Source organism: Notolepis coatsorum (assembly GCF_963971535.1).
Source record: "Notolepis coatsorum genome assembly, chromosome: 19".
Taxonomy (NCBI): domain Eukaryota; kingdom Metazoa; phylum Chordata; class Actinopteri; order Aulopiformes; family Paralepididae; genus Notolepis; species Notolepis coatsorum.
Window position 1 is genome coordinate 16,501,975 of NC_140183.1, and position 13,720 is coordinate 16,515,694.

The 13,720-nt window shown below is 45.3% G+C and overlaps 1 protein-coding gene across 3 annotated transcripts in view; it reads left to right on the forward strand.

Moving 5' to 3' along the window:
- Nucleotides 1–13,720, forward strand: part of col6a4a (collagen, type VI, alpha 4a) — a 142,628-nt gene that overhangs the window by 54,433 nt on the left and 74,475 nt on the right. For all 3 annotated transcript variants that reach the window (XM_084336025.1, XM_084336026.1, XM_084336027.1), the window contains 6 exons: nucleotides 2,743–3,342; nucleotides 5,026–5,646; nucleotides 6,292–6,852; nucleotides 8,356–8,913; nucleotides 9,111–9,677; nucleotides 10,892–11,473. In XM_084336025.1, the coding sequence (XP_084192151.1) occupies nucleotides 2,743–3,342; nucleotides 5,026–5,646; nucleotides 6,292–6,852; nucleotides 8,356–8,913; nucleotides 9,111–9,677; nucleotides 10,892–11,473 (3,489 nt within the window). The remainder of the gene's footprint in view (nucleotides 1–2,742; nucleotides 3,343–5,025; nucleotides 5,647–6,291; nucleotides 6,853–8,355; nucleotides 8,914–9,110; nucleotides 9,678–10,891; nucleotides 11,474–13,720) is intronic.

The following is a 13,720-nucleotide window of genomic DNA, read 5'->3' on the forward strand; positions in this document are numbered from 1 at the left end:
CCATGAGACGTGATAATGTTACCCAGTGATTTAGTGTAGAGGGAGAAGAGATGGGGTCCTAGGACCGAGCCCTGGGGGACACCCGTCCGCAGGGGGCGGATGGCCGACAGGGTCCCTCTCTATGACACTTGGTAGGAGCGGTAATTGAGGTATGATGTCAGCCATGTCAGCGCAGAGCTAAGTGAAGTGCCTCTGTGACCGCAATAAGGGCCGTTTCTGTGGAGTGGCCAGTCCGGAAGCCAGACTGATTAGGGTCTAGGAGGTCATTCTGTAAGAGATAAGCAGTAAGTTGGTTGGATACAGCACGTTCAAGTGTTTTAGAAAGGAAGGAGAGAAGACGGTTGCCTATGACGGTGGGGTTCAGGGTTGGTTTTTTTATGAGGGGCGTGACTCTGGCTTGTTTTAGGGAGGTGGGGACCACCCCCGAGTTGAGTGAGGAGTTGATGGTTGCAGTTAGGAATGGGAGGATGTCCGGTGCTATGGTCTGGAGGAGTGGGGAGGGTAGCTGGTCCAGCTGGTATGTAGTCGGACGGTTCAACGTTACCAGTGTCAGGGTCTCGGCTTCTGTAATGGAAGAGAAAGATGACAGAGTGGAGGATGAGGTTCTCGATTCAGTGTTTGGAATGGGTGGGGGTTGGGAGAAGGAGCTGCGGATGTTCTCCACTTTTTCCTCAAAGAAGATCGCAAAGTCTTCGGCAGAGAAAGATGAGGGAGGAGGGGGTGGGGGGGGGAGTGAGGAGGGAGGACATGGTAGCTTGCAGTTTGTGAAGATTCTTGGCAGAGGCCTTGATCCTATGGTGAATCTATCTAGGTCGTCCTCGGACGGGCCCTCCATCGGTGCTTCCAGTCATCCCGATCCTCCATGCATCTGGCTAGCTCGCCGGTGCTTTCTGTTCCCACATCTCTCCTGAGTATGTCCACATAGGTTAACGTGGGACGTCCTCGTGATCGATGCCCGTGTGTTGGTTCCCACAGTACAAGTTTGCTGGTTGGCATCTCATGGTGTCTCTGGAAGAAAGAAGCTTTGGCATTAGTAATGGTTATGGAGAATGTTAACAAGAGGTTGTGATATGTGTCGATGTCAGCAGTGAGGCGTGACTTTCTATACTTCCTCTCAGGACCTGTCTTTGTTCTCTCACTGCATCTGTCAGCCATGGACTGGGTGGGGAACGGTGGGCAGGTTTCTCAACAAGGGGACAGAGCTTGTCGAAGGAGGTTGCAAGGGCTGAGAGGAGGGTGGAGGTTGCCATCTCTGTGGGGAGAGCAGAGAAGGTGTCACTCAAAGGTAGAGCGGATAGTATGTCAGAGGAGAGGGTGGAGGGGGATAGGGAGGGCAGGTTGCGTCTGAGTGAGACGGCTTGAGTTGGGGTGAAGACCTTTCGGTTAAGCATGAGAGTTAGTGAGAAGGATATGAAGGAATGGTCAGATACATGTAGGGGAGTTACCGTGGTGTTAATGATGCTGGAGTTACGGGAAAATATGAGATCCAAGGAGTTGCCTGCTTTGTGGGTGGGAGGCATGGCAGTGGGAGTCAGGTCAAACGATTGTAGGAGGGAGACCACTGGGACCGACTGAGATGAGTCAGGCAGGTTGAAGTCGCCCAATAGAAGGAGAGGGGTACCATCTTCCGGTAAGGAGCTTAGAAGCATGTCCAGCTCATCTGTGAAGTGATCGAGCGGACCTGGAGGGCGATAGAGTGTAACAATGGTGAGATTGAAAGGATTAGAGACAGATACTGCATGATATTCGAGAGAGGAGAGTGACAGTTCTGGGAGTGGTGTTAAGTTTGTAGCCCATGAAGGAGATGTCATGAGGCCAGTGCCTCCACCCCGAGAAAAAGCTAGTATTTAACAGAAAAACCTGTCTCAAGTGCCCACTCAACTACACAAAAGCCACATGCACAATGGCCACGCCTCCAGTTTCTATCAGCTGGGTGAAACTACTTTACGATTAACAATTTGCACAACACAATTCTTAGTCACACACTTCAAAATGATGTACACAAGTATTATTCAGTTAAATGATCCTACCCTCTCTGCTGTTTGTCATCAGAATTGTTTAAGTTAATTGGTTAATATCTTCAAAACAAAAAAATATATAAACAAGCCTTATGCAACTTTTGATAAGCGTAATCCAGTAATGATCCACAGCAAATTTGGGCTTAATTGGGTTTATGGTTTAGGTCGGAGATGTCAAAGATGTGTTTTACATAAAATCCAAGATGGCGGATAATCCAAGATGGTGGAACAAGGGGTTAACGCATGTTGCAGCAACACGTTGGTGTGTTTCTTTGCAACAGGCATCAGACACTTCTTTTTCTTGGATAGTTGGCTAGGACTTTCTTCTATTCAATTATTCTTCAATCATTTGACTTTTGAAGTCAAATAGTCATGGACCCACTAAAAGCCAAAATATGCAACATTAGGAGACAGACTTTGTTTGGAGAGGAGAATAGTCAGACAGAGAAGAAATAACACAACATGTTGAACTGAAAAAGCTGAAATTGCAGTCATGCACGTTTTTTCTGGGAATGTAGTGTTACACTGCAAGAAATCTCCCATCTTACCAATGACAAGGGGAAACATTTCAAGGATTTTCTCAAAACAAACAAATTATCTTGAAACAGAAGGAGCGACCTGCCTAATATCAAGATATTGCCACTTGTTTCACGTTTAGTTAATTAGAGATGGGGATTATTTGCAATGTAATAGTAACTTTCTTTCCCCAAACTTTTTTTTTTAGCCTTGGTCCAAAGGTTTGCAGATATCTTCTTCCTCGTGGACAGCACCATGGCTACAGCAGACTTTGGGCAGGTCAGAAATCTCCTCGTTCGACTAACGAATCAACTCAACTTCAGCAGCTCGACCCACCGCCTCGGTCTGGCCCAGTTTGGCCAAGACGTCAGGGTTGAATTTCTTCTCAATGCTTTCAAAACCAAAGAGGAGACCCTGGCCGGCGTCCGACGCCTACGACAGCGGCGTGTGCAGCCCAACGAGCCACGGAATCTGGGAGCCGCATTGGCACAGGCCAGCTCCTTTTTCACCGCTAAGGCGGGCAGCCGCGAAGACCAAGGCTACCAGCAGTTTCTGGTCGTCGCGACGGGAGGAGAGTCGAAGGACGACGTGTACAGGGCCTCCCGCTTGCTGAAGACTGCAGGGGTGACTGTGTTGGGGATTGATCTGGCCCCTCTAACACCGCGAGGAGCAAGAGGAGAGGAAGACAGATATACAGAACAGATGAACATACTAGCCACTTCACAGCACATATACCAATCTGCCAGCATTGCGCCATCATTGAAGGCCATCTTTGAAAGGGAACAAGAAGTTACGGCTGTGGGCGCAGGTGAGTTTCTTTTATGTATTGTCCATTTATTGTTTGCTCCACAAAAATGTGTCAACGAGTTTAAAAGTTGCCTACTAGAGGCAGGTTCTCCCACATTCTAAAGGATCCACATTGGTGACTTTCAGTATTAATCTATACTAACGGTAAGTGATGTGTGTTAGCACACTGGGTCACATTTACCATCCAATAGCCTACACGTGTGATAGAAGGGGTTTTAAATAAGCTGTCTAAACCCTGGCAAATTATCTTTTATATTCAAGTTGTGCGATGATCGAATGGTGCATAGTTCACACCTTATTTTTGAAGAAATGTATGCAAATCAAGTTGAGACTCAAACACACTCCCCAAAAGTGCTCTGTACTCACATAGCCCAACTGCAACACCATCTGTCGGCCCTACTAACACCATTTACTCCAACACCATCTGCTCGTTGCGTCTTTAAGACTAATTCAAGGGTGGCAGCAAAGAGTAGGACTATTCTGAGACCTACCTGAGCTCTGACTACCTGATCTCTGACTACCTGAGCTCTGACTACCTGATCTCTGACTACCTGATCTCTGACTACCTGATCTCTGACTACCTGAGCTCTGACTACCTGATCTCTGACTACCTGATCTCTGACTACCTGAGCTCTGACTACCTGATCTCTGACTACCTGATATCTGACTACCTGATCTCTGACCACCTGATCTCTGACTACCTGAGCTCTGACTACCTGATATCTGACTACCTGATCTCTGACTACCTGATCTCTGACTACCTGAGCTCTGACTGCCTGGTCTCTTGACTACCTGAGCTCTGACTACCTGAGGCCTACCTGATCTCTAACTACCTGAGCTCTGACTACCTGATCTCTGACTACCTGAGCTCTGACTACCTGATCTCTGACTACCTGATCTCTGACTACCTGATCTCTGACTACCTGATATCTGACCACCTGATCTCTGACTACCTGAGCTCTGACTACCTGATATCTGACTACCTGATCTCTGACTACCTGATCTCTGACTACCTGATCTCTGACTACCTGATATCTGACCACCTGATCTCTGACTACCCGAGCTCTGACTACCCGATCTCTGACTGACTACCTGATCTCTGACTACCTGATCTCTGACTGACTACCTGATCTCTGACTACCTGATCTCTGACTACCTGATCTCTGACTGACTACCTGATCTCTAACTACCTGATCTCTGACTACCTGAGCTCTGACTACCTGATATCTGACTACCTGATCTCTGACTACCTGATCTCTGACTACCTGAGCTCTGACTACCTGATCTCTGACTACCTGATCTCTGACTACCTGAGCTCTGACTACCTGATCTCTGACTACCTGATCTCTGACTACCTGAGCTCTGACTACCTGATATCTGACTACCTGATCTCTGACTACCTGAGCTCTGACTACCTGAGCTCTGACTACCTGAGCTCTGACTACCTGATATCTGACTACCTGAGCTCTGACTACCTGAGCTCTGACTACCCGAGCTCTGACTACCTGAGCTCTGACTACCCGAGCTCTGACCATCTACCTGAGACCTGTTAACTAACAAACAAAGAATGTAACTAACATCCACAACACACACATATGGAACATGGCTCTTCTATAGGCACCTTTGCCTCATGAGCACATCATAATAAAGACCCCTAACAACAAGATGATGTGTTCCTTCACAGATTGCAGAACGGCAAAAGTGGCGGACATCGTGTTCATCGTGGACGAGTCGGGCAGCATCGGGAACCGTAACTTCCAGCTGGTGCGCGGCTTCCTGCACAAGATGGTGGAAGGTATGGACGTCAGTCCCAAGAGGGTCAGAGTGGGCATCGTCTTGTACAGTGACACGGCCACGGCACAGGTCTACCTCAACTCCTTCAACGACAAGAGCGAGATCCTCCAGTTCATCAAGATCCTGCCCTACCGCGGAGGCGGCACGAGCACCGGCGCCGCCTTAAAGTTTGCCAATGAGCAGGTCTTCACCATGGAGAAAGGCAGCAGGAGGAACCAGGGTGTTCAGCAGGTGGCTGTGGTCATCACCGACGGAGAATCTCAGGACACTGTGGCCAGTCATGCGGCGGACCTTCGCCGGTCCGGTGTCACCGTGTATGCCATAGGGGTCCAAAATGCTGATATAAATGAACTGGTGCAGATAGCCACTTATCCACCCAATAAGTACGTGTTCAACGTGGACAGTTTCGCTAAGCTAAAGACCCTGGAGCAGAGTCTACAGAAGATGGTTTGCACTAACATCATTGACAAAGCCGTCACAGAAGACAAACGGACAGACAAAGTCAAAGAAGGTTTGAGCCACACTTTGTTTTAGTGATCGAACCGATATATATGATATGTAACTGATATATTGTGAATATTGAGAATTTCAATATCAGGGAAGAAATACTGCATATTCAAATGTCCAATATTTTGTCAGGCACAATTTAAGTTAACTCCATGGGCTAAGGTTAGCAAGAGCAAAACTAGCTGCCATCGACCAGCTAAGATAGCTAGCTAATATAGCTAACATTAGTGTAAAACTATCTGTCATCAACCAGCTAAGATAGCTAGCTAATATAGCTAACATTAGTGTAAAACTATCTGTCATCGACCGGCTAAGATAGCTAGCTAATAGCTAACATTACTAAAAAGAAAAGCAATGTTGTGTCTCATTTGTAATTATTAGATTGTTGTATTTTATCAGATGCAAATAGAAACATTCATTAATCATTATATCTCATAAATATCAGTGTTGGCATTGGCCGTGGAAAAACCCATATTGGTTGACCACTGAGTGTTAATTTTTGGTCTTTTGAATTTCATAATCTCCCTAACTGACATGTTTAGATGGTTTAAGATGCACGGTTTATGGTGCAAATTGTTGCGCAGACAGATACCAGAATGGGGGGAATTCAATTCTAATAAAGGCATTCTTGCTTTTGCTCTCCTTTTAGGCTGCGTGGAAAAGGACGAAGCAGACATCTTCTTCTTGATTGACCATTCAGGAAGCATTTACCCGAAAGACTTCACAGACATGAAGAAGTTCATCGCAGAGTTTCTCCAAACATTCCGCATCGGGCCAAAAAACGTTCGGATGGGGGTCGTAAAGTATGCCGATTCGCCCCAATTGGAATTTGACCTGACTAGGTACTCGGACGCCAATTCGACAGAGGAGGCGGTGCTGAACATCAGGCAGATAGGAGGAGGCACGAACACCGGAGCCGCGCTGACGTTCATGGGCCCCTACTTTGAAAGAGCGAAGACCACACGCGACGACAAAGTACCGGAGTACCTCATCATCATCACGGACGGGGTGTCCGCCGACAGTGTCAAGGAGCCGGCGGAGAAGCTCAGGGACCAGGGCGTCATCGTCTACGCCATCGGGGTGAAAAGTGCGTCGGAGGCGCAGCTCCTCGAGATCGGCGGCAGTCCCGATAAGACGTTCTTTGTGAATGATTTTGACGCCCTGACACTGATCAAGAATAAGATCGCCACGGAGATCTGTGCCCCCGATGGTAAGAGAAGCCCTGTGATTGGTTCTTGCATGTTCTATACTCACCATTGGAAGCAGTGTCTTGGAACAGACTAGTGTTGTCACGATACCAACATTTTGACTTCGATACCGATACCAGCCTAAGTATCACGATACCGGTTCTAAAACCATACCGCAGCAAAAACAGAAAACACCAGGACGTAATGGAATATAATATTAGATGACAGAACATGGAAAATTCTTTATAAAATTATTCTCATTAATAGGATAACAGGAAATATTTGATGCTGTTGAAACTTTTAAACGGTTTCAATAAAAGATATAAATTCTGAGCTGCTGAGCTATATAGCTAATCTCTGTTTGGCTACTTAAAATCAGCTGACACTGTTGACACGCCCACTACACATGGCTTGCGCTCTCTCTCTCTCTCTCTCTCTCTCTCTCTCTCTCTCTCTCTCTCTCTCTCTCTCTCTCTCTCTCTCTCTCACACACACACACACACACACTGCTCCAGTCACTTAACCCTTTCACTACCACATCACCAAAGAGTTAACCCTTTCACTGCGACAATACAGAAGGTTAACCCTTTCACTGCCACACGACATAATAATAATAATGGATTGGATTTATATAGTGCTCTTTGTGACACCCCAGTGACCCCAGAGCGCTTACAGAGTCCATTATTCGTTCATACACAGTCATACCGGTGGTGGTAAGCTGCAATTGCAGCCAGAGCTGCCCTGAGGCAGACTCACGGAAGCGTGGCGAATAATCATCGCCTACGGCCCCTCCGACCACCACCAACATTCATTCACATGCATACACATTCATACGAGGCAAGTAGGTTAAGTGTCTTGCCCAAGGACACAATGGCAGTGGGATGGACATGGGCTTGAGCGGGATTCGAACCACCAACCCTTCGACTACAGAAGGTTAACCCTTTCACTACCACACTACAGACGGTTATGGTAGTGAAAGGTTAACCTTTTGTAGTGTGGTAGTGAAATGGTTAACTCATAGAACACACTGCATCATGCTATTGTTCTAAAGGTATCAATACTAGTGAAATGGAGTATTGGATACAAACACAGCAATAATATGATGATGATTTGTTTGAACGTTTAACGGTTATGGTTAAAAAGTTAGAGTTAGGAGTTAGGGTTAAAGTTAGGTTAAGGTTAAGGTTATGGTTAGGGTTATGGTTAGTTTAAGGTAACAGTGTGGATGGATAATAGAACAAGCAAATAATTGGTATGTATGCATATATGCATGCAAGTACACCCACAACAGGTGGATGACGCATACACATAAAAAAAAATTCATGTTTGCATTTGTTGCATTTTGTACTTTAGTTTTGTATATTGTATATATATTGTATATATATTCTTTTAACTTTTAATTTTACTGTATGAAGCACAATCTTAGGGGGGGTCATACAGAACCAAGCATTTCACTCTAATGTACATGTACCTTATATGTGACTAATAAAACAAAACTTGAAACTTGAAACTTGCTTCCTCCGCAGTTTGCAACGAAGTGCCAGGGGACCTCCTCTTCCTGATTGACAGCTCGGGTATCATCGACCCGAGCGATTACCAGAAGATGAAGGTCTTCACGAAGTCGGTCATCGACAGGTTTGAAATCTCTGAGAGCGGCGTGCGCGTCGGCCTCATGCAGTTCGGCACCACCCAGAACATGGAATTCCCTCTCAACCGCTTCTACGGCAAGGCTGAGATGCACAGAGCCATAGAGGACATGCAGCAGCTGAGCGGACTAACTTACACGGGCAGGGCGATTGGGGAAATCATGCAGTACTTTGACCCGTCCAGGGGGGGTCGTCCTAACTTGAAGCAGAGTCTGGTACTTATAACGGACGACGAGGCCCGGGATGAGGTGAAGGGCCCTGCTGACGCTCTGAGGGCCAAGGGGGTGCATGTTCACACCATCGGGCTGGTCAACGCAGACACCACCCAACTGCTGCAGATCAGTGGCACGCAAGACAATGTCTACAACGCGAGGGACTTCGATGGCCTCAGAGACTTCGTGAGCCCACTGGCTTTGCAACTGTGCGAATCCGAAGCAGGTGAGAGCATTTCAGCATCCAAAAAGATTAGAATATATATATATATATTTTCAAGTTCTTTGTTTCATGTTTTCAGAGCGAGGATTTGTAGGCCATCACCCATGCACATTGGAATGCTTGCTACATGATAGGGTCAATACTTGACCTTCCTTTAACCCCCCCCCCCTTTCTCCACCTTCTCCTTTTCCTCCAACCAGACTGCAAGAAGATAGAAGTGGCCGATATCGTGTTCCTGGTGGACGGCTCCACCAGCATCACGCTGCCTAAGTTCCGGAGCATGCTCAAGTTCATGCAGTCGGTGGTGAACGGCACCACCGTCGGGGAGCGGCTGACGCGCTTCGGCGTCATCCTGTACTCCAACGATCCCAAGTCCATGTTCACCCTGAACCAGTATTACACCAGGAAGGAAGTTCGCAATGCCATCGCCGCGCTGAAGTCGCCGTACGGGGACACCTACACGGGCAAGGCTCTGGACTTCTCCCTGCAGTACTTTAATGTTAGCGGTCGGCCCACGGTGCCCAAGATCCTGATGGTGATCACGGACGGCGACGCCACGGACCGGCACAACTTGGCCAAGCCGTCCGAAGCTCTCCGGGATCACGGCATCCAAGTCATCAGTATCGGAGTGGAAGGTGCCGACAAGGCCCAACTTGAGGTCATGGCTGGTCATGACAAGTCAAAGGTTTTCTACGTAGACAATTTCGACGCCCTGGAAACTCTATACAAGGATATTCAGCACGTTCTCTGCAATTCCACCAAACCAGGTGAGAGAGAGATAATCTAAATAATTTGTGACTGGTCAATACGCTGCAAACACAACTAATTTATCTGTTCATTTGTATTTTGTAAGAATAATAAGCGACTAAGGTTAGGGAGGTCAAATGTTCTGCCATAATGTCGTCACAAGGGGAGCTTCGCCCGCTGCTATTCTGAACGCAGTTTCGGCCAAGAATTTCAGCCACTCCCCTCACAAAAAGCCAAAGTCCAAAACCACACTTTCATTCTGTAGATCAAACAACCACTCAAATTGTAGCCAATCCCTGTGCACACACCATATCGGCTCCCAGTTGATGATTGGTTGGAGAAATGCCTGTCCAAATTACTACTCCCCTTAAATAGAAGCCAACAAGGTTTTTGCATCCAGATGTTTCCCAAAGTCTCGACTACAACCGCTATTCTTTCCGTTTAGGACTTTTGAGTTTTTCACCAAAAGGCGATGGGTGCACCATCAAGTATTTGGAATCCAGTGCAGTGAAAGCGTGTCGAGGGCTGAGCATTCTCACGCTGCTATTTGCCACCTCCATGATCACTAGAAATAATGTTTGGATGTTTTTCAAATAAGTTGTTTTCAAAGATGGTTTTAGTGTATACAAAAGGTAAAACCGTTTACACAAATAGTAACCTGATTATCTTTATAATCTAATATACGTGCACCGGTTGACTAAAAAGGTAACATATAACTGCCGAGTTTGCTGCCGGGTCAATAATAAAAAAAATTCAATAATTCCTTCCTGATTACAGGAAGTTACAATTTTGCAATCCTTTTTATTTTGCCACTACAAAGTTACTTTTAGATGTATTGTATGTTGTAGAGACCATCTAACATAGGTGGACTATGCTATTTAAAGAAATATTGGCTCTACCACAGGTTTAAAAGAATACATTTTCGGTTTGACCATTTGACCTCCCTTCTAATGTCAACATGTTATCATGAATCTAGAGGGATCACTAAATGGAGCATGTCATCATGGAACAGCACTTTACCAGCTGCAGTTAATGGCAATTCTTAACGTTTGAGATTGATTTTGAATGGACTGAATTAAGAATATTTCTCAAATTCACAATTTATTCTAAAATAGATTGTCTTCATTACACAATGGCTCTCTGTAAATTCATGAATAGTGACAATTACATGTATCAGTGTCGTCTCTCCTTAACTCAAAGCACAGAAATAAGCTCCCCTCTCTTTTTTTGGCAGCCTGCGAGAAACAGCAAGCCGACCTGGTCCTGTTGGTCGACCAGTCGGGCAGCATTGATCAGGGCGATTACTCCGCGATGAAGGAGTTCATGAAAAAGTTGGTCTCCAGCTTCAAAATCAGCCCAGATCTTGTGAGGGTCGGAGTGGCCCAGTTCAGCACCGATCCTCAAAAGGAGTTTTACCTCAACGAGTTCCAAACCGAGACCGAGATAAACAAGCACATCGACTCCTTTGTGCAGCGCGGCGGAGGCACCAAGATTGGAAAGGCCCTGGAGTTCATTCAGGACTACTTCCAGGCGTCCACAGGCAGCCGCATCTCCCAGAAGATTTCCCAGAACCTGGTCTTGATCACGGACGGTGAGTCCGAGGATGAAGTGGAGGCAGCTGCCGCCAATCTAAGGTTTCTTGGGGTTGAAGTGTTTGCCATTGGCATTGGGAACGTCCATGACCTGGAACTTCTGCAAATCACTGGTACCCCAAAGAGACTCTTCACCGTGCAGAACTTTGGTTCCTTGGAGAATATCAAGCAGAAGGTGGTGGATACTATCTGCGAATCTACAATAGACCCACACATACAGGAGGGTGAGTTAAGAAATCTTACTATCTTTTTCTCTCTCTCTCTCTCTCTCTCTCTCTCTCTCTCTCTCTCTCTCTCTCTCTCTCTCTCTCTCTCTCTCTCTCTCTCTCTCTCCCCTAACCCTCTCTATCTCTGTCTTTAAAGTTCCAGATTAAAGTTCCACATTAAAGTTCACACAAGCGCAAAGGCAGTGGAAAAGCATGCAAACCAAGTTAGCATCCGGTTGTGAATGTATTTTGGTTTGCTTGCCAGGTCAAAGTTCAAATGTGTTCAACTTTGACCTGTGAATTTGCATGACTCACCGGTGCTCAACCAATGTGTGAGCAATGAGCATGTGCATGTGAATGATTGAACTCCAAGCAACACCGTATTCTGTACACCATAACTCAATGACACCCTCCTCCCTCTCTCTCTCTCTCTTATATTATATTGTCTTATATGGTTTATATTTGTCATGCATGTAAAATAGATTGCACAAACTACTTCTCTCAATGATCATGAATACTTTTAATCACTTCATATTATATGACAATTTTACAATAATATGCCATAACACATCACTGATTATTAACAGGGTAGTGGTACATATGATGACAGGGAAATTATTGTATCTGAGAGACTGAATCAATTGACAAATACACTTAAACGACCTAATCTACTCTCATCAGCTGACCAACACATAACAAGTAAGTTAGTGAGTTAGAGGTTAGTGACACCTGTATGTCCTAGCTTGCCCCTGGCCCCCTGCAGCTTGGTCCTGGTCAAAATCTCTCCAGTGGAAAATCTAACTAAAACTCATTTGATACAGAATGAGAATTAAGTAGTCTGTTTTTATACAGAAGGAGTTCTCTAAAAGTAATTTTTTTTTTCTTTTTTTTTTTTTTTTACAAGAGTTCTCTAAAAGTACTCTGTTTCATACAGAAGGAGTTCTCTAAAAGTACTCTGTTTTTATACAGAAGGAGTTATATAAAAGTACTCTGTTTTTATAAAGAAGGAGTTCTATAAAAGTAGTCTGTTTTTATACAGAAGTTCTATAAAAGTACTCTGTTTTTATACAGAAGGAGTTCTCTAAAAGTACTCTGTTTTTATACAGAATGAGTTCAGAATGAGTCTGTATACCTACTCCCTACTGCTTTCGCTCCTTGTACTAAGATAGGTTAGCATGCACCTGGACCTCTCTCCCTACTGCTTTCGCTCCTTGTGCTAAGATAGGTTAGCATGCACCTGGACCTCTGGGGCCCCTGCACACAGAGATTAGACTGGTATCAAGCTTCTTTCCTGGCTTTGGGGAAGATGGTGTTCCTTTAACAACATCATCAAAGCTAAGAAGGTTGTATTTAGCAGTGAGAGAAGATCCAATCCCATCTTTTACCCCTAGACACCCCTATCATTCTGCTACTAAGATTCATTACTGCTGATAGTTAGGGCACTCATCATTGCATCATTGTATGGTAAGGTGGGTTGATCTCTATCAGAGAGGCGAAATACTTCAACTCCAAATTACTTTATTTTCCTTCCGGAACTTCATCTGTGCAGTGGTTAAAAGACAAACATACAGTCACAATACATAGACACTCACCACTAGAAAGAACACCAGCTTCGTTAAAACTACAGTACTTAAAGCATGATATATTAAAAATCCATATGATATAAGTAATAGATTATAATAATACAGGTGATATGTGTCCATCAGGTGGAAGGGGAGTCTATTTTTTAAGTAGTCCAAAGTCCTTGGGGATGGAGGGGGGGGGGGGGGGGGGGGGGGGGGGGCAGTCCGGCCTCCACCAGATAGGCATTGGTATCTGTTTATCTTTAAGGCCATTGATGGACAATTGCCACCATATAATCACAATGCATCTATATTACCGTATCTGACCCACTGAAATCGGTTTACAGTTAAGGTCCCACAAATTCAATCTGAACTTGGTGAATTTGTTTTGATGCACCAGCTTCCTGAAATGATCTTCAGGATATACCATAATCAATACCCCACTATCCTATGGACCATTTTAAACATGATCACAAACCTCCCAACCTCAGTGTGTAACTGTTTCTCATTTCAAACATGATCACAAACCTCCCTACCTCAGTGTGTAACTGTTTATAATTTAAAACATGATCACAAGCCTCCCTACCTCAGTGTGCAACTGTTTTTCATTTTAAACATGATCACAAACCTCCCTACCTCAGTATGTAACTGTTTATAATTTAAAACATGATCACTAACCTCCCTACCTCAGTGTGTAACTTTA